This window comes from Urocampus carinirostris, chromosome 4, assembly GCF_059441175.1.
Source record: "Urocampus carinirostris isolate Australia breed hairy pipefish chromosome 4, RoL_Ucar_1.0, whole genome shotgun sequence".
NCBI classification, from domain to species: Eukaryota; Metazoa; Chordata; class Actinopteri; order Syngnathiformes; family Syngnathidae; genus Urocampus; species Urocampus carinirostris.
Window position 1 is genome coordinate 30,387,538 of NC_142352.1, and position 19,111 is coordinate 30,406,648.

A 19,111-nucleotide genomic window follows, 5' to 3' on the forward strand; every position below is an offset into this window, starting at 1 on the left:
TAAAAACACAACATTAAAATTTAAGCATTTTCAAGGATTTCAATCTCCTGTACAAACCCTGAATATATCATTTGCAAAATACATCACCAAAGGGGATGACATACACGATAAAATGCAAGGTTCTTGTAACACAATCCTCGGGGAAGTAAAGTGTGAATACTTGTAGTTAAAAGGAGAATTTATGAAAAAAGCCATTACGTTTTTTTCATGATCTTCATCTAATATATGTCATACTGATCAACACATGGCTACTAATGATAAAACATTCACTCATTTATTCCCGTTGAGTTAGTATACCTGGTCTCTGATGAGGTCCAGCTCACAGTACTGGCACTTGATGTTTGCAAAAGGACACTGCTGCTCATGAAGCTGAAAGGGACACATTTTAGGGAAATGAAAACCCAGCGATGATTTATGCTGTGTGAACATCTTTCAAAGGACGATTTCGGGGAAAAAAACCTACCTCCCTCTCTTCATATACAAAGCTTGCAACGCACTCTGGGCATGTCATGGGCCTCCTTGGGCACTCTATGGTTTTGTGTTCCTCTAGGTAGACTTTCCTAATAGATTCTTGGCATTGTGGGCAGCGCACGGTTGCAAATTGACATTGGTCCAAATGATTCTGAAAGGAAAAGAAAGATACAACCATGAAGGTGCACACCTTTTGACAACAGGCGTCACTAACCATTTTGGCGCTAAGAAGTACATTGATATCTCTACATACTAGATTGATTCATTCCCAAATTGTGCTCATATGTAGAATTTCTCGTATTTTGAGCAAATTTTCCGAATAGAAAGTAAGTAACAACCAATTAATCTGTTCCCAGTCTCACAAAGGCATCCAAGTTAATTCTAAATATTGATTAAACACATTTTCCTTTTCACTAAAACATTCAAATAGAAACTCAGCATAAAATTATAGTAATGAGATAAAAGAGACTATGGTAAAAAGGACTTTAAACCCCTGAGCCAGTAGGAGGGTAATTGGAGCGTAGCTATCCGTCGAAGCCCGTCGTTTCCAGGGCCCCGTCCCTCCGCCCAGACTCCTCACTGTGCAGCGCAAGATTAAATTGTGATTAAAAGAAACAAACACACACACACAAAAGAGTGCGGGGATCAATTCTGTATAGCGGGAAATACACACAAACTGCGACGAACAGATGCTCGAGCTGGTCTTTAGTGATAGCTAGCGTATGTAAATTCTCATAACTTAACGGCCAAGATTTTGGGTTGATAGACATCTCGTGTCTTGAATTTCTCTTCTCCCGAGTAGCTTGTGTGAAGGGCTGCCATTTTGATACAACTTTTACGTCGTTTACATTTCAAATTTCCTAGAAAATCACAATGACCTGTCACTGGTGAGCTTTTCTCAGAACTGATCTTCGTGCTACATAGGTTTTCTTTGGGCGCAGGCACTACTTTGGGGATCCCTGATTTACAGCATTTCAGGTTTTTTTATGGATCTCTTCAAAGCAGCGTAAGCATGAGAGTAATTCTATTAAAGGCTGTTATTTTCACCTCTAAATGTCTGAGCTCCATTTTGTCAGTACAGCCAGCATTCGGGCAGTGGACAGAGAGGGAAAGGATCTCCCTTTTGGCAAAGTTATCAGGAAACAGTTGGTCTTCTAACAGCATTTCGTTGTCCACTGGGCACCTCTGTCCAGTATCCCTTTATGTCAGAAATAGGAGTTTTATACACAACCTATTGAATCTGCGGTTGTTGAATTAATCACAAAAATAATTCATAGTGTTTTGAACAATACACTTTCAAGCTTACCGAATTGACTTCTCAATGCAGTTCTTACAAAACCGGTGCCCACACGGTGTTTGAATGGCGTTCCTCAGAGCCATGAGGCAGATAGGACACTCATATTTGCTCTCAAGCGGTGGGTCGAAGTCCACGTCGTAGCCCTGCACCAGGTCTGAAGACGGGAGTATGGTGGAGGCGCCGGGGCTCTCCATAGGGCTTTGCATAGATTCTCGCTCCCTTTCCAGCATGGCCAGGGCGCAACCAGACAACTCTTCACCAGCAGCACCCTCATAGCTGACCGCCAGCAAACTCCCCTTATTACTTTCAGAGCAAGACATCTAAGGAAGATGAAACAAAAGTGGAGGCCAACATCATAAAACAATTTCACTAATGATTCATTTGTATCAGCTACAAGATTTGTAATACAGCAAAACAATGTTACCTTAGGACAGAGGATAGGAACGTATGGCTCACGAACCAGATATGGGTATTTCATGAGTACATCTGACATTCCAAATTTTGTTTAAACAAAGCCAAAGCCACACAATTTTGGCTGTGTACGGTGCCAAATACTGTAATAAGGGAAAAGTTTCAACTACAGTTTAAACTCACAATGTTAGAATAACAGACCCCATTTAGGCTTTACATCTCTGAGAAATACTTTATATGGATGCTTTTTAAACAATTTATATTCACTGTTGAGAAATGTTATGATAAAAAACCACAGATCGAACTTTAAACACCAGAAAACACTAGCCAAGCATCCAGAGCAATTTAATCGGGTGAGCGGTAGAGTTTGCCAGAACCCTGTACACATTGCGCTCTCCTCTAAATACATCTGTATCCTCGTTTGCAGTATTTTGTGACACTTTAACAAAATCATGCTCACGCCTGGGCAGCACGGCGGAGCAGTGGTTAGTGCTTGTGCGACACAGTTCTAAAGTCATGAGATCAAATCTCATGTGTGGAGTTTGCATGTTCTCCCCGTGCGGTTTCCTCTGGGCTATCCGGTTTCCTCCAACATTCCAAAATCATGCATGTTAGGTTAATTGGCCGGTCTAAATTGTCCCTAGGTGTGAATGACCGAGCGACTTGTCTGTCCCTGTGTGCCCAGCAACTGGCTGGCAACCAGTTGAGGGTGTCCCCTGCCCACTGCCCGAACATAGCTGGGAAGGGCTCCAGCACCTCCGCGACCCTATTGAGGATTAGCGGTGCAGATAATGGATGGATGGATGCTCACGCCTTGTTTCGAAACCATTATTTACCACAAAATTCAAAATGAGCCTCAACATTCTTAAATAACTGCTGGAGAGAGACAAATTTTAAGTGGTATTCTTGCCCAAGACACGCCACAGGAAATGGTGCCCCTACAGCCCTAAAGGTAAGGGTTCCAACCAACCAACAATATTTGTTGATATGGGACACGAGCTCTGGCAATTTGATTATTGTATTTCTTAGATTTTATCATATCATCCAACATAACACAGTGAAATAAAATATGGTGAACAATTAACTTTTGTCTGGAGAGTGGTTTTGATGTAGTGTTTTTTCTTAAAATATATATGGTGTGGCTCTAATTATATATATATATATATTATATATATATATATATATATCATAATATTTCATATTTTTTCATCGTTGTAATAGGCTGTTTATTCTAAACATCTATAAATGCGCATACACCTAAGTAACGTGTTTGTGATACCGTTTTAACTTTAAAATGAATAAAATTGTAACGACAACAATGCAGTTTGAGAGGACTAGCCAAGTTTGTACATGCGGAACTGTTACTTTTCATGTTCGGGCTGTTTTCTTTTATAAAACGCATTTATAACATATTTTTTGTGATACCCGTTAAACAATCAGCAACAGGGTTTAAAAGTTGTACGCAAAATAAAACGAACAACAGCAGAAAATGAGAAAAATAAAGTGTTAAAAATTACCTTGTAAAGTTAGGATCGTATCGTTTGTACAGAATTTCCTGTCCAAACACGTCATCAAACGTCATAACGACGACATTAAATGTAATAGATTACGCGCTAAGTCGATTTTTGCAATACATAAAAGCGTCAATAAAGCTGCCATATTGGATTGGTGCCCCGTCTTGCACGTAACAAATTCCTGTCAATGAACGGTACTTCATCGAGGGACATTGTGTGTTATTTAGCGCCTCCATGTGGTTAAAAAAAACTTAATTCATTTAAAAATCAATACTGATTTGAATAATAAACAAACAACAAAAATCATGAACTCTCATACCAACGTGCATTTTTAAACAATAACAGGTCAAGAAATCTGTATTTATTTTAGAATAGAATAGAATAGAATAGAATAGAATAGAATAGAATAGAATAGAATAGAATCACTCAACTTCTGGCGCCTTAACTCTGAAAAGACTGAAATGTTGGTTATTGGTCCATCTAAATGCCGTGACTTGTTCTGACCATTGACAAATGTGATATCACCCAGAGTGACTCAGTCAAAAATTTAGGTGTCATATTTGACCCCGATCTGTGCCTTCAAACACACATTGAGAATATTACTAGAACAGCTTCCTTCCATCTTCGCAACTTTGCTAAAATTCGCCCTATGCTGTCTCAGTCGGATGCGGAGATTATAATTCACGCGTTTGTTACCTCCCGTCTCGATTACTGTAATGCACTACTCTCCGGTCTCCCCGAAGTCCAAAATCAAGAGAATAGAGGATCACGAGAGGAGAATAATCTTAGCCAGTTCTGATGATCTTGTGACATGACCATACCACTGCAGTTTTCGTCTGCACACAATTGACAACAACTCTTCGCAGGGTCCAATGTGTCCTCAGATGGTGTTGCGCACCGTTTCGTTTGCCACGTCGGCTATGTAGCAGAGGCCTAGAAGTTTGCTGTAGCATTGCATCTCCATGGCGTGGACTTTCCTTTCCAGCTTTTCTGTCAGAGTTCATGTCTCGCAAGTTCTTTACCGAGGCCTAAGAGGAAACTCAAAGGGGCTGGAGCCTTTTCTGTTGCTTCTCCCAAACTTTGGAACAATTTGCCCTTGTACATAAGACAGGTCCCTCAAGTTCCATTTTTGAAAGTAGTCTAAAAACCAATTTTCTTCTTTGGCTCCTGACTCATTATGAGACTTTGATCTGTTTTATTATTGTATTATTTTTTTATACTTTTAAAATCGTTTTTAAGTATTTTAGTCATTTTATTAACTATGTGCCATTTGTGTACAGCATTTTGTTTTCAACTGTTGCTGTTTTACAGGGCTTTATAAATAAAGTTGAGTTGAGCATAGAGGAAAGTGAAAGTAACCAGCACTTGCATAACTCTAATCTTTGATTTCACTGCTATGTCCCTCCAGATGGGTTTAAATCAGGCAAGTGCAGCTGTGGTTTGAGCTGTTCTCGCCATGATTTCTGGTTCTGACCCCTCTTCTGACAGCTCCAAGAAAGTTAAATCTGGTGAGAGGTTTAAGCTCTTGGTGGGTGGTGGTTTGTCCTGCCAATTGACCAAATATCTGAGTTCCTGTTCTTCTCCTGCCAGTCTGGAAACTATCATCAGGAAAACGTAGCTTAGTGGCATTGTGTCCCCAATGCTGACTGTACCTTAATGTTGGTCCAGGGCTTCGGTCATGATCCTACGACGAATAAGGTTGGAGAGAGAATGCAGTCTTGTCTCACACAGAATGTGGTTTAAAACAACACTCCAATTGTACTATTGATCAGTACCGCACTGCCGGCATTCGTATACGGCTGTCTGAACCAGTTTCTGGCCCATGTTGTACATCCGTATAGTGGCCCACAAGGCTGCTAGCCATACTGTATCAAATACCTTCTCTAAATCTTTGAAAACACAATAGAGGTTTCGCTAGTGTTGTTCAAACTTCTCTCACTGAAACCTGCCTGTTCTTCAGCTAGGATATTTCCAGCCTGTGGTTTGTATCTGTTCAGTAGGACCTGTAGCAGATCTTGCATGGCTGATGAGACTGAATGTTCTCTAGTTGGAGCATAGTTAGAGATTTTCTTTCTTTGGTAGCATATTTACCATCAATTTTGTCCATGAAGATGGCTACTGTCCCGTTAGCCAGATTATTTTGCAAATTTTGTCAATTTGTCTATAGTTAATAATAATAATAATAATAATTTCCTTTGTATTGTCATTCTTTGTAACAATGTACACAGAACGAAATGTCGATACACCTGACCCGTTGTAGCGAGCCGATGCAGCCGCAGCCAACAGAGGGCGCCGCCATTTTACCAATGTTATAAGTCTTAGGTATGACTCGGCCGAGGCGCGAACCAGCGACCTCCCAGTTAATCACCATTTTGGATGAGTTCTGAAAGGATGTTGTCTATTCTCGGCGACTTTCCGTTTTTCAGCATGTTAATTCATCTACTTTTTCTCTGACGGTGGTGAGTCTACACTTTCCCTGGGGGCGAAATCCTTTAGGACTTCAGGGTCTCCTTGTGTCAGGTGGTTGCATCCAAATACAAAAATCTCCCTCACATGTTAAGGTTTTCTTTTATTACAGGATAAAAATGGTGAAAGTAAGAAGGACTGTTTCAAATGCAGTTCGAATGCCGACCCAAACCCCCTAAAGGATGTAAAGGAAGAGCTTGTTATTCCCGCTCGTCAAAAAAATTCACAGAATTGCACGTGCAACAAAGGGAGCTGCAGTGATGATTTCAGGCAGAAGATGGGCTTAGCAAGTACAATATTTTGAAGTCATGGACCCCACCTTTATCTAAGGACAGGATAGGCTTAAAGCCCCAGTGTGTAATATTTGACCACTACATGGCTCTGCTGCACATAAAAAACAGTGCCACAGTACCACAGAGCACAGTGTAAATGGCAAACAAACATGGCGGCAACCTCTAGAATGGATTTTACTTTGTAAAGTAATACAAATTTCTCGATCTATGACTTTTCTTATTAAAAAAACATTTGTATGATAATTCATGTATTTATGCTCAGTATTCAAATTCATGTTTTTTTTTACTGAATGTTATTATTATTATTATTTTTTAACATGAGTGTCGTAAATACTCCACTGCCTTGAAATGGTTCAATCCATTTGATTCATAGGACCTCTCTTAAGATCCTCACTGCTCCCCCTTAGCTTGGTTAAGAGACATAGCGGCAGAGTCTGTGGAGGCTATGGCGTGTTACAGTGAGTGTATGTTATACAGTGGTTATGTTGTACGACTATTTTACCACTCAATAACATGACTTTGTTATCATTAACGGATATTAGTCCTCATTTGAGCTGCATTGAATCAAATGCAACAATGATCAGCCTTGCTTAATTGTGTGTGTATATGCTATGTGTGTGGTCATGGATATTCACAGTTTTAAAAAGCACTATGTTCAGGTGAAAGTCCATTACCCACATTAACTATAAGAAAACACAAAACCTCCTACTAATTTATTTTAATATGGTTGTCAGCGCTACCCAGTGGATCAGTTTGAAGTGTATTGTGATGTACACAAATGGAAAAGTGACACTCCTGAACAGGGTCTATTGATGATAAATCACTTTAAGTGAAATAAAAAACAAACAACTAAAAAAGGTGAGACGCTCTTCGTTCAACCCAAAAGCTCTGAACCTAAAATCGCCCCTTTACTGATATATTGGGCCGAGCCGTCTATATATTGTTAGATAATGATCCGAGGGACAGAAAAGGTTTCCGACCACTGTTTTCATGATCAGGAAAATGTGTTTTATAGCTATTTAGTATTTAGGGATGCTTTTGGGAGAACGTGAGCGGGCCAATTCATTTCCAATTATTTCATAGTGGGAAAATTTGCCCGTTACACGAGCAATTTGAGCAACAAGCACGATCCTTAAACGTATTAAGCTGTATCAAGAGGTACCATTGTATCAAGATAATAATGAAACAAAACAAGTTTACAATGCCGTGCTTAGAAAACTGGCCTAATTGATAAAACTATAGCAATTCCAAATAAAACTCTAATACTGTATCAAGATTAATGAAACAAAATCTTTCGTGGTTAGGAAACTGGCTTAATTAATAAACTATAAAGGTATCACATTGGAGAGAAAGATAACATGTTTTCAACTCCGTGGTTAAAAAGAAAGCTAACACAATTGATACAGTACGAGCTTAGTATCGATAGTATCGATATTCGTATCGAACTGCCCGCCCCTACTGCATAGTCGCATGATGTCGTTTTTGGAGCGCTGGTGAGTTGAGCGCCGCCGCGTGGTTGGAGGAGGTTTTTCTGTTGCCACAGTGCCAAAGGGGACACAAAAATGGCGGACATTGGGAAAATCAGTCCGGACTCATTTCCCTGTCGAGTCAGCTGTTCGCGAAAAACGTTTCTTCAAAGGAAGCTTTTAATTCTTTTCTGCTTACTCGTTGTGGACTCCGGAGGAGCTTCAACCCATTGGGTTGTTACGGAAGACGGAAAAATACAACAGCAAGTATGACAGCTCATTGGGGCGCTATTGCTTAGCGTCGAATGCTATCTCTTTTTAGCGTAACCTTAAACATGTTAATATTTGTTAAATTTTGTTCAGGTTTTTAAAAATATGTTTTGCTTGGAATCCTGCTCCATGTTGGATTTGTTTGCCCGTATTCCTCAAGGTGAAATTTCAGTTAAAAAATAGGCAACCAGGGGAAGCTTAGGTGCGATAGTAGGTGAGCGAGGTCAAGATGACCAAAACAAACTTGTTGGCCTGACTTTTATTAACATCCCTTATCACTCACTGTTCCCTTATTGTCCTAAATAATGATGAATAATTTGACACTGGTTCTGTTCACGAAAAAACTAATTGCATCAACGAGCCTGGAGAGCATTTAAAATCAAGCCACATTTATTTTTCTAGCCATTATTTACAGAAGTCTCTCATGCACAACGTCGCCTGATCTGAAACCTACATGAGGGCAAGAAAAAAACTAAGAAAACTTCAGCAAGGTGACTATTAAGAAACTTGGACACCTTCAACGTCAACATAGAAACACAAGTATTTACTGAAAGTGTGCAAAAAGTCCAATTGACAACACTGACAAGTGTCCTGTCTCAAAATCTCTGGTGACCCAGCAGAATCTACATGATGGCATGCATCTGGTCCAGGTACCGTCCATTGGCTCAGAACAAATGCGCTGTGCAGTATCCAGGCTTGTCCTTCTCCCTCTCTCAGCCACTGGAAAGGACAATTAAACAGAAAATATGACCTCAACATTACACTGAAAGCTATACAATATTCTTGCATCCTGAGTGTATTTTAAACACTACCACTGAGGTTGCAAATCTACTCAGATGGCAGAGTATTCCAGAGCACAGGGATCCAGACGAAGAACACTCTTAAGCCTGCAGATTTCTTCGAATCACTTATAGACCAGCGTTTTCCAAGCTGAGGGCATAATCAAACCTGAAGGATAAGACGGGAAAAGTCCATGCAAATTTGTATTTGTTTGGCAATATAACCTTAAAATCGCATCTTAAACCGACAGGGAGCCAGTGCAAGTCATCTAAAATTGGGGTATATTAACACTCTTTCTTGTCTTAGTCAAAACAGAATTTCAGGCAACCAAGCTCTGCAAAGTACAGTACACATGCATAATATTTTTGCCTAAAGTTTGTTTGGTTTTTGTAGGTTGATTCACTTTTGAATCTCAAGCATCCGCATGATGTGGTGATCTTCATGAGGCAAGAGTCCCGCGTGAACTACCTCAAGAAACTGGAAGTGAGTCGTTTTTGACAAAGCTGTAACTTAAAAATCCAATTGCAGTCTTAGTTAAAAAAAATCAAATTAATTTCAGAGCTAAAATTTGCTTTTATATCTTTAGACTGTCCAGCATTTAAAAACAAAGAAATAAATAAACACTTTTCTTGGTTAAGAGACTTACTGAGAAGGATCTAAGTTCAGCTTATGTTGTTGGCAAACATTAGGATAGTCGTGTGCAAAATTGTATTAATTGTTATTACAACATTCATTGCAGCCTTGTCATCGTGGAAGGGGAATACCTCATGTATGGTCCCTTCTCAAGGTTTTTTAATTTTCCTTATCTTGAGGTTTTTGAGTTTTTCCTTGCCCACATATAGGTTTTAGATCAGGGGATGGTGTAATAAAAGTCTGTAGTTTGCAATAATCTGTGGAGCCCTTTGATACTCCTTGTGGTTAAGGGCTATACTAATTAACATAACTTGACTCTACTTAAAAGAGAAAGATAATGTCTTCATAAATGGGCAAAACATATTTACAAGGTAGTGTTTGGACACTGACTTTAATTTTAAGGGCATCGGTATAATAGGGGAGTGAAAAGGTAGTGGATTGACATTTAACATAACCATAATTCCAATATAAGTCAAGACAAAAGTTACAAACAACAATTACCCTATACATAGGCTAGATATATATTTTTTCACAGTCTTGTGCGCCAGTTTAGTATGGTGATTGTCCTGGGGAAAGAACTGTCTTTGCGCCTGTTGATCCTTGTTTTAGGGACCTGTAGCATCTTTTAGAGAGCAGAAGGTAAACAAGGTGGTGGTCAGGGTGAGAGGCATCCTTTACAATGCTGTTGTCTCGGCTCCAGTTTTGCAAGCCGGCAATGTCCTCCAGCTAGGAAGAGAGCAGCCAGAAGCCCGTTTTCTATTCGACTATTAGGGGTGCATTGATCACAATTGTCAAATTGATGGCACAGTCTTTAAAAAAGTCCTACTTTCCAGTTTTTTTAATCTTTTATTGCCAAGCAACCAGACCGTTTTTTTAACAGCTGATAAAGTAGTTAACCTCAAATAAATAGTGTAACTGTCATCTCGGCAAAAAAGGACAGTGCCTGACTTTTTCAAACCGCTGAGATGGAAGATGAGATCGGTTGATATGATTGGAAAATTTAAAAAAAAAGTTCGATCATTTTCTGAATTGCTTTTATGGGCTTCAACCAACTTTGAATATTCAAAGAAAAATAGATTACAAACGTTTAGTCTTTTAAAGCATTTTATATGTCACTTTTTAAAATAACTTGTTAAAAATAATTTTGACTTCATTTTCCTTTGACTGTTGTTCTTCCTCTTTTCGATTTTGAGCAGAAGCTGCTTGTTGCGCAGAAAATTCATATTGAGGAAAATGAGGACAGGGATACAGGACTGGAGCAGCGACACTACAAAGAGGATGCAGATTGCATCGTGGCCAAAGTTCCTCTCGGTGACCTTGACCTTTATGACGGCACTTATATCTCCCTAGAGAGTAAAGGTATTCGGTAAGTCTTGTGCATCTTTCTTTTAAAAAAAATGTTTTGGGATGTCGCGAACACAGGAGTCAGTTTTCAGTCTTCTGCATGTCCTGTTAATGCACCCTTTATAAAAAAGCACAGTTACTTCGATGAATATGCATTACTGTGTGATCACATTTTTTACTTTCTGTTAAAGTACAGTTCAGTAATAGTAATTTGTAATTTTTTTGTCCCATTCCTTTTTTTAAATTGAAACTGCAAGTATAAGTTCACTTCACTGTTGACTATATCCTGACAATTGTATTTAAAGCATTGTATCTCTGCTTTCTCATGTTTAGCCCCAAAGACTATTTGGATTTGCTGTCTGCTCCTCCACCAGATCTAGAAAAGCCAGACTGTGCAAGAGTGTTAGATTTACCTTATAGCATCCATGCGTTCCAGCATCTCAGGGTGAGTATTTTGGTCAGCTTGTTATTAAGTGTACTTACCTTAGTCGTAAATCAAGTCGTGGATGTGAACTGGGTTGTCTGGGAGGTGACAAACTCAAGGGAACATGTAGTTTGTGTGTGTGTGTGTTTGTGTTTTTTGTTGTATCACTTTTAGAAAATGGCGCTTTTGTTCTTAGTATCAGCGAGTATGCAAGAATTTTAGTCCCAATGCAATTGTATTTTAATTTTTAGTCACGGCTGTGTGTGTGGTCGCTCTTAGCTACTGAGAAATACGTGCATTTGTAAAAAGAAGGGCTGTGAAAATGAAACTTTTTTAGGATGATTAATAATCGTGATCGACAGTTATGATTTCTGTATGAATAATAAGTAGTCATGATTATCATTTTGGCCCCAAATTTACTGCCTTTGTGTGATGTGATAATCCTGACAATGCTTTCTTTATGACAAGAAACTCCTTGCCATTAATGTCAGCCGACTTTCCATCATGTCAAGTAACGACGGAATACAAAATGAACCTGTAGTTATATTGGTGTTTTGTAGGGTGTGCAAGAGAGGGCAAATCTCACGTCGCCGTTACTTTCAAAGGAAGACCCAATTTACACTGCGTTCTCTCATAAGCTGGGTCACAGCGTTGATGTGGTGGGCCATCGCATCAATCAAGGTTTGTTAAAGGTAAGCGCTTGACAGTTCTTTGTCATTTCAACCCATTGCCTCGAGTATGTGAACAATGTATTTCAGTCACATATGTACTCAGTTAATGTAGTTGCCTTTATATTTAGCTGAAACAGAACGACTGCAATTTTCAAGTGTGACACCAAGTTTGAAAATATGCTACTTATAATTTTGATAAACTTCGACTGATTTTGTATTTTTACCCTTAGCCCTTTTGAGTGCTTACTTTAGTGAGGCTGGTGTATTAGAATCAGGTTTTGTCAAAAGTGTACTTTATTGTCAATAGGAAAAAGATCATATCAAATCATAACAGTCATCAAAAAAGATAATTTGTGCATTCCAGAATACCTCATCATGGGTGCTGTACAACATGGCTTCATTTTATTGGCGTATGAAGAATGAGCCTCAACAAGCAATGGATTGCGTGGTGCGCGCCCTGCACTTCTCTCCCAGGTATTGTCAGGCTTATCACAGGATCCTGCTCGGATGTTTAAATTGTTTATGTATCTTTGAGAGTGGCTACATGTGTTCATATCTCTCTCTCTTTTTGTGTTTGATTAGGCGTCACAAGGACATCGCCCTTCTTAATATGGCCAACATCCTGCACCGCGCCCATTTTTCTGCCGATGCTGCTGTTCTGGCCCACGCTGCCTTGGACCTGCCCTCCAACCTGTTTATCAGTCACTACACTTTGGGGAACATATATGCTGTAAGTTATGAATAGTTATCTTTATTGTGCTAGAGCAAAGATGTCAAACATACAGCTTGGGGGCCGGACTAGCACAGCAGCAGATTTAATCAGGCTTGCTAGACAATGCTAAAAAGCACAAGAGAAAAATGAGCCGCTTCATGCCGAATGACCTGTAGTTAAAATATGTCCACTGACTGTCACCAAAGCTAGGCATCAGAAAATTTAAGGAAATACCCGTCCCAATATTATTTTACTTAAGTTGAACGTCTCAGACTTGCTGTATAAGGCATTATGATTGCACTCACATGTAGTGTGTGGATGTCTCTCTTAACCACAACATTTGCTACTAAACTACGCTTTTATACCCAGTGTTTGAAAATTATTGGCGAGCATCTGGATTAATAATACATGAGGAAAAAATAGCACGTGGGTGTTTTTGCAGAATTTTAAATGAACTTTAGTTTTTTTTTTATATAATACCAATGATATCTTACAGCAAAGTTCCCAAATTAAGGGAAAACATTTTCATTAAAATAAAATAAAAAGAAAGCGTTTTAGGTAAATCATTTGCATTTAAATGAGTGTGCCGTTTCCAGTTAGCACGAGTTTCCCTGAGTTAAATAAACTGGAGTAATTAATTCCGATGTTGTTTTGCTTTTTTACATATGTGCAATAGATAAAAAATAATAAGGATGAGATCTTAGTGAAGGAAAATAAAATGGAAGGGAAAAAAAATCAACAATCCCTTTACAATAAAATCTTACACCTCTGAATCATTCATAATTGTAATGTAATTGTGAGCATTGGAAGTATCCCTAGCTCTATAGCTAAGGCACTCTTTGTATCCCTTTAATTTATTAGTCTGGCCTCCTGTGAGAGTGTTTTTTTTTCTTCCACGTGCCTCCTGAGCAAAAATTAGTTTGACAGCACTGCATTAAAGCCTGCAAAGTTTCCACTTGAAAGCGATAGTGTCACGAGGAGACCGGACCAGAACGGAGGCAGGAAGGGAGAACTCAATTGCGTTGAGGATCAAAACTTTTATTTAGTAAAATAAAAGTCGTCCAAAACTCAGGGACAAGACAGAACAAACAGGCTTTAACTAAAAACGTGCAAACACAGGTTTCTTCTGACTCAAACAAAACAGGACGAGCAAAACAGAACGGGAGATGCAGACAGAAAATGCAAAACAGAAAATGCAATGAGCAAGCCCCCCAAACCCCCCTTAAGAAGCGCCCTGGTTTATTCCTGGACGCTGGCTATTTCAGCTGAAAATGAAAATCTCCATTCTGATCCCTGCATATATTACACATTGGGGCCTTTACACAAAAGCTATGAATGTAACTACGGTTTTATAAGTCCTGTACGACTGCCAGAGGCGCTGCTTCAAGCACTGAATGTGCTTGGTTTAGTTTGTAATAAAAACGTCAAAGAAACACTATGGATTCACCTTCACTTGGAAGCAAACTGGCATTTTTTGATATCACAATCTAGGCTTGGGCAATAAAACGATAACGATAATTATTGTCATGATAAATATTAAAAGTGTTCGATAAAATAAATAAAAGTAGTCGACTGTTATTACCACCTGAGAAAATTATGGCATAATGCAATAAAAATGCAAGTTCCAGAAAAGTGAGAAGTGTGAATTTTCCGATCTCTGACTAGGAAAATATGAATAAAATGACACTCAAGGTTGGAGGTCCTTGTCGCAAAGTCGGAGAAAAAATATGTTGGACACAGGGTGAATAGTAAAACATTATTTACACGGTTACAGTTTGGACTATTGACCTCAGCTGCTGTTTTCCTCCTTAATTTGAGCGCTTGTGAGATGGAGGGTTTGATGGAGGTCCAAATGTCTTTCAATGAACAAAATAAAGAAGAACCTTTTGCAATCAGCCGTCTTTGCTGTTGACATTTGGTTGGAACGCTTTGAGGTTGGATCTGGTACCACCTGAGTGGGAGAATCTAATTTCCCACCTATTCTGGAATGTAACATAACATTCTGGAGACAAAAAAAGGTTGACAAAGACCAGCTAATCATTTTGAAGGAATAGTAGCTCACACAGTGAAAGTGAAAGGACTACAAAACAGTCAAAATGAGTGATAAAGAGACGAAGGATAACACTCAGCATACCCACTCAAAGCATGCTGAAAAAGTCACAGACAGAAGAGGCCCCCATCTTTAACCTTTTCCACCATTTAAAACCGTATCGCCCGTTAGAATAAAGAAAAACAATTCAGCAAGCACCGACTGGGGCCCCGTGAAAAAAAGCTTTCCACAAATGAGCCAGCTATCCCCCCTGTGAGAAAGTAATCACTTATTTTAATGTTCCTCATTTGTGAAATGCTCTGTAATAGTTTGTCCACATGCATCCTTTTCCTCACATTAAAGATCGGTTAAAGCCGCATTGGAATTTGTCAACTTTTACTCAGGGGCAAAAATTAGACTGAAAATTGAATGGAAAAAAAAACTGATAATTATTGCAATCGGCTTATAAGAAATGTTTTATCATCATAGAAATTTTTGTCATATCGCCCAGTCCTACTTCAATCCACCAAGCAAGAACGTTATGGCAAAAGTATCTAGACTTACCAAACATCCCCAGAGTTGAAAGTCCTCTTCAGTACTGGGAAATCTAAATCTATAAATCAAAATCCAAATCTATTCAAACTTGTTATCTGATATCTATGCACCCCTGCTTCATTAATACCATTTGAAAGAGTTGTTCACAAAGTAGGTGAAATTCTCTGCAAAAAAAGGAACCGACTGAGTCCCAAAACTTTGGGAAATATATTGTTTTTAAATAACAATCATCTCCTTAACTCATTTTTTCACATTTTTATTTATTGCTACACACATACATAGACAAGGTAACACATAACTCTTCCTGTTAAAACACTCTTAAAATATTCTGTTAATATATTTTAAATTCAGAGCACAATTTACCCTCAACCGTTTTATTGCATGCACCAAGCATGTTATGAATTTTTCTGTCCACTCGATGAAACATCTTGAAGGCCCTATGTTTGTAAAGTTATTATTATTATTTTTTTTTTACTGCAGGGCTTCACTACTTTATGGGGCTTCATTTTGCCATCACGACAGGCAAAACAAACGTGAGGCTTAACTTGTACACAAAAGGCCAGTTAACAAAAAAAAAATCACACAGAGAGCCGGTAGGCTAACCTGACCTAACAACGAAAAGCGGCAACCGCGGTAAACGGGAGGCCTGCCGGGAATAAACAAACCAAGAGACCTGGCAAAACCCGAACTAGTAGGGATAGCCGATCAAAAAACACACAGTGAGAAGCCGGCCTAACAAGGAACTAACATCAAAAATCAGAAATTAGCGCAAGGCCGGCTGGTACTTAACAAACTAAAGGACACGGCAAAACCGTGACTAATGCCATACGGTGGGTTGCCAATGAACGCCAACCGGGAGCGAACAATACAGGAAACCCCACGGCAGCCTCAACGGTACTTGGAAGCTAGCCGGACAAAAATTAAATAAACTGCGACACACACAGCAAAAAACTTACCCAAAAAAGCCACAATCATGTACCTAAAAGGAAGTAAAGGTAAACAAGGACATAATGTTGTAACGGCGGCACGTAAACAGATCCCATGCAGTCTTTGGACGGCAAATCACACAAAAGCAAAATGTTAATTCTCTTAGGCACAAGTGAGTGATATGCAGTCATCACGCGAAAGGAAAAAAAAAAGGAAACGAACCTGTGGTGAGACTGGATTAATACACATTCATGGCCAGACGTGTCATTAAAGACTCATTTGGTGTGCGTTTCTCGAACTCCGGACACGCGAAGGGAACATTCGGTGCTTCAAGCTGGGACGAAATAGAACCACTTTTTAAAGCTAAATTTGCTTTTTTAAGCTGATTTAAGTGTGATCATGCATGTGCCTTTTGATGGGTACACAATATGAGTAATGCTCAAAAGATGCTTTTTATCAGTACTAATATTGATGACGAACACTCTTTTTAAAAAAATTCTCTTTCCTACCAGATGCTTGGTGAATACAACCACTCAGTGTTGTGTTATGAGCAGGCATTGCAAGCCTTTCCTGGCTTTGAATTGGCCTTAAGGAGGAAACATGCTGTGCTCTGTCAGCAAAAGCTCGAGCAGCGGCTAGAAGCACAGCACAGGTAAGGGCTTATGCACAATTCCTTTTAAAAATGAACTACTTGGAGTTACAGTTTGCAGATATAAATTCATAAAAAATGTAACGATATATTGAACTGTTATTAAAGTTTAATACAGTTTACATACAGAATGTAATAATAGCTTTCTATATATAGATCACTGCAGCGGACCCTGAATGAGCTGAAGGAATACCAAAAGCAGCACGATCACTACCTTCGCCAGCAGGAAGCACTAGATAAACACAAACGGTTGCAAGAAGAACAGATCCTGCACAACATTATCCACGAGACCAATATGGCTAAAAAGGACCAACTTGGTAAAATGCTAGTCTTGGTTCCTAAAGTTGTAGGCAATAATCAAATCTTTATCTTAAAAATTAAAAGTAAATCTTCAAAGCTAATTTTAAGTAGTAGGATTAGAAAATACAATTGCATGTCAAGGGAAAAATAAACAAATGTGATTCATATGAATATAAATTGGATTTAAAAACATTTTAAATCAAGTCATTTTGTTGGCACTTGGAATGATCAAATTCGAAATGCAATTAACCTGAGATCTATTTAAATGTAATTTTTTTGATCAGAATCAAGCCATTTTGTTTGCGCAGGAAACCATCAAATTTGCCGCTTGGGTCATCGGCAGCACAGCCTCCACTGCCCATTCGATCTTCCCGTGCGCTATCATCGTAATGACCTGTTGAAAAATGTCAATCTTGTCCAAGTAAGTTTTGATACTTTACTTATTTTGTATTTGCAGACGCTGTTTTTTAGGATTAATTTGTGCCGCACTACTTTTTTCGAGTTTTTTTTTTTTTTTGTGGAGTTCCAAATCGTTGACTTGTCAAATTATGTCACTATTGATAAGGTTAAATGGGTACATTTGGTCTTGTATACCTGTGGTTTGACCTCACATATCGGTAGGTATGTGTATTTTAATTTTTTGTGGAGGGGCAACAACAATTATTTGCTTTATGTCCATGATCATTCAATTATTTTTGTTATGATGATCAAATATAATTAAAAGAGCACTGACTTGTATTTCTTCCCTTTCTTTATAGTTTGGTCAAGAGATATCCGTGGCATCGAGTTTGGCATTTGTTTTAGATCACAGTTCAAATCACTCAACACACAATTCTCCGCTCCATCCTTCTGTGTCTGGTGACCAAGATCCTGTTGCCGCCCTCTGGAGCAATCATGATGACTCACAGGCAAGATAGATCGTTTCCTTTTGGTTTTATTTAGTTTGCAACATATTTTTTCACTTGGTCCACTAAATTTAGACATGTGTTGTGTAAAGCATTTTTGCCAAGTACCATTGAGGTCCACATAATGTTAAAATATGTGCCACCTAATAAAAGTCTATCACAACTTTTTTATAACATGCTTTTTATACAAAGATTGTATTAGAGACAAAACTCTATGTAATGATCTAGTGAAAAGATATAAACTCTTTTTTTTTTCCCGGCACTTCCTGAAAATGTGCTATTTTACGTTTTCTAGAATTTACTGAAGTTGTTGTGGCCTCAGAGGACCGACTGCATCAGTGAATACCCAAGTGTCCCAAGTTCAGACCTATTACCGACATACCACCTTTTGTCTGAAACCAAGACTCATAGGCAAGTACATGTTCAAGAGCTGTGAATATTGTGTGTATAGATCACTTGGTGTCATTGGGGAGAAAATCAAGTATTTTATGAAGTAAGTGTATCCTATCTGTGCACATTCAGCAAAGTGGCAGCTCTGCTCTATGGGAGTCCTAGTGCTCAAACAGATGCCCTGCCAGAGTGTGGTTCTCCCTCACAAGTACATTCCCCAGTATTGCCTGCTTCACTGGACTGGCTTCTGGAAGACAAGATTCTGCCAGATCCCTCTGCCTTGCAGGTTTTTTTCTGCACTTTTTTAATTGCCATCTGTATTTTTCAGTTGTGTATGAAAAACCTGAAACATTTGCATTGTGTGTGATTACAGATTTTGCGATTGCGGAGTGGCGGTTGGACATTGGAACAAATTGGTTCCAGAATTGCAGAAGTAATGAAGCTAGTAAGCAGGTTTTGTATAGCATACATGCTTTCTGATAACCTGATCTTGTGATGTGCATGTTATCTTCATAAGTATTATGATTACTGCATATGGAGCTTGATACTCTTTTTAAAAATGTAGCCCATGTTCCTGAATTTAAATATTGCAAACCTAAGCTGT

General features: G+C 38.9%; 2 protein-coding genes across 3 annotated transcripts in view; one reads left to right on the plus strand and one right to left on the minus strand.

Moving 5' to 3' along the window:
• Window positions 1–3,747, minus strand: part of traf6 (TNF receptor-associated factor 6) — a 13,372-nt gene extending 9,625 nt beyond the window's left edge. The window contains exons 1-5 of one of the 2 annotated variants that reach the window (XM_088334136.1): window positions 3,697–3,747; window positions 1,778–2,088; window positions 1,519–1,669; window positions 464–622; window positions 298–369 (exon numbers count right to left, since the gene is read on the minus strand). In XM_088334136.1, coding sequence (XP_088190262.1) covers window positions 298–369; window positions 464–622; window positions 1,519–1,669; window positions 1,778–2,088 — 693 coding nt within the window. In that variant the 5' untranslated portion in view covers window positions 3,697–3,747. Of the gene's footprint in view, window positions 1–297; window positions 370–463; window positions 623–1,518; window positions 1,670–1,777; window positions 2,089–2,192; window positions 2,370–3,696 lie in introns of those variants that run through there. The other variant, XM_088334135.1, reaches the window with a different exon arrangement.
• Window positions 3,748–7,981: 4,234 nt separating this feature from the next.
• ttc17 (tetratricopeptide repeat domain 17) overlaps window positions 7,982–19,111 on the plus strand; it is a 32,962-nt gene continuing 21,832 nt past the window's right edge. Inside the window, exons 1-14 of the mRNA XM_088334137.1 lie at window positions 7,982–8,185; window positions 9,362–9,451; window positions 10,798–10,967; window positions 11,279–11,390; window positions 11,930–12,061; window positions 12,405–12,514; window positions 12,623–12,770; window positions 16,776–16,915; window positions 17,069–17,229; window positions 17,521–17,633; window positions 17,971–18,120; window positions 18,413–18,528; window positions 18,640–18,793; window positions 18,881–18,952. Coding sequence (XP_088190263.1) covers window positions 8,015–8,185; window positions 9,362–9,451; window positions 10,798–10,967; window positions 11,279–11,390; window positions 11,930–12,061; window positions 12,405–12,514; window positions 12,623–12,770; window positions 16,776–16,915; window positions 17,069–17,229; window positions 17,521–17,633; window positions 17,971–18,120; window positions 18,413–18,528; window positions 18,640–18,793; window positions 18,881–18,952 — 1,839 coding nt within the window. The 5' untranslated portion in view covers window positions 7,982–8,014. The remainder of the gene's footprint in view (window positions 8,186–9,361; window positions 9,452–10,797; window positions 10,968–11,278; window positions 11,391–11,929; window positions 12,062–12,404; window positions 12,515–12,622; window positions 12,771–16,775; window positions 16,916–17,068; window positions 17,230–17,520; window positions 17,634–17,970; window positions 18,121–18,412; window positions 18,529–18,639; window positions 18,794–18,880; window positions 18,953–19,111) is intronic.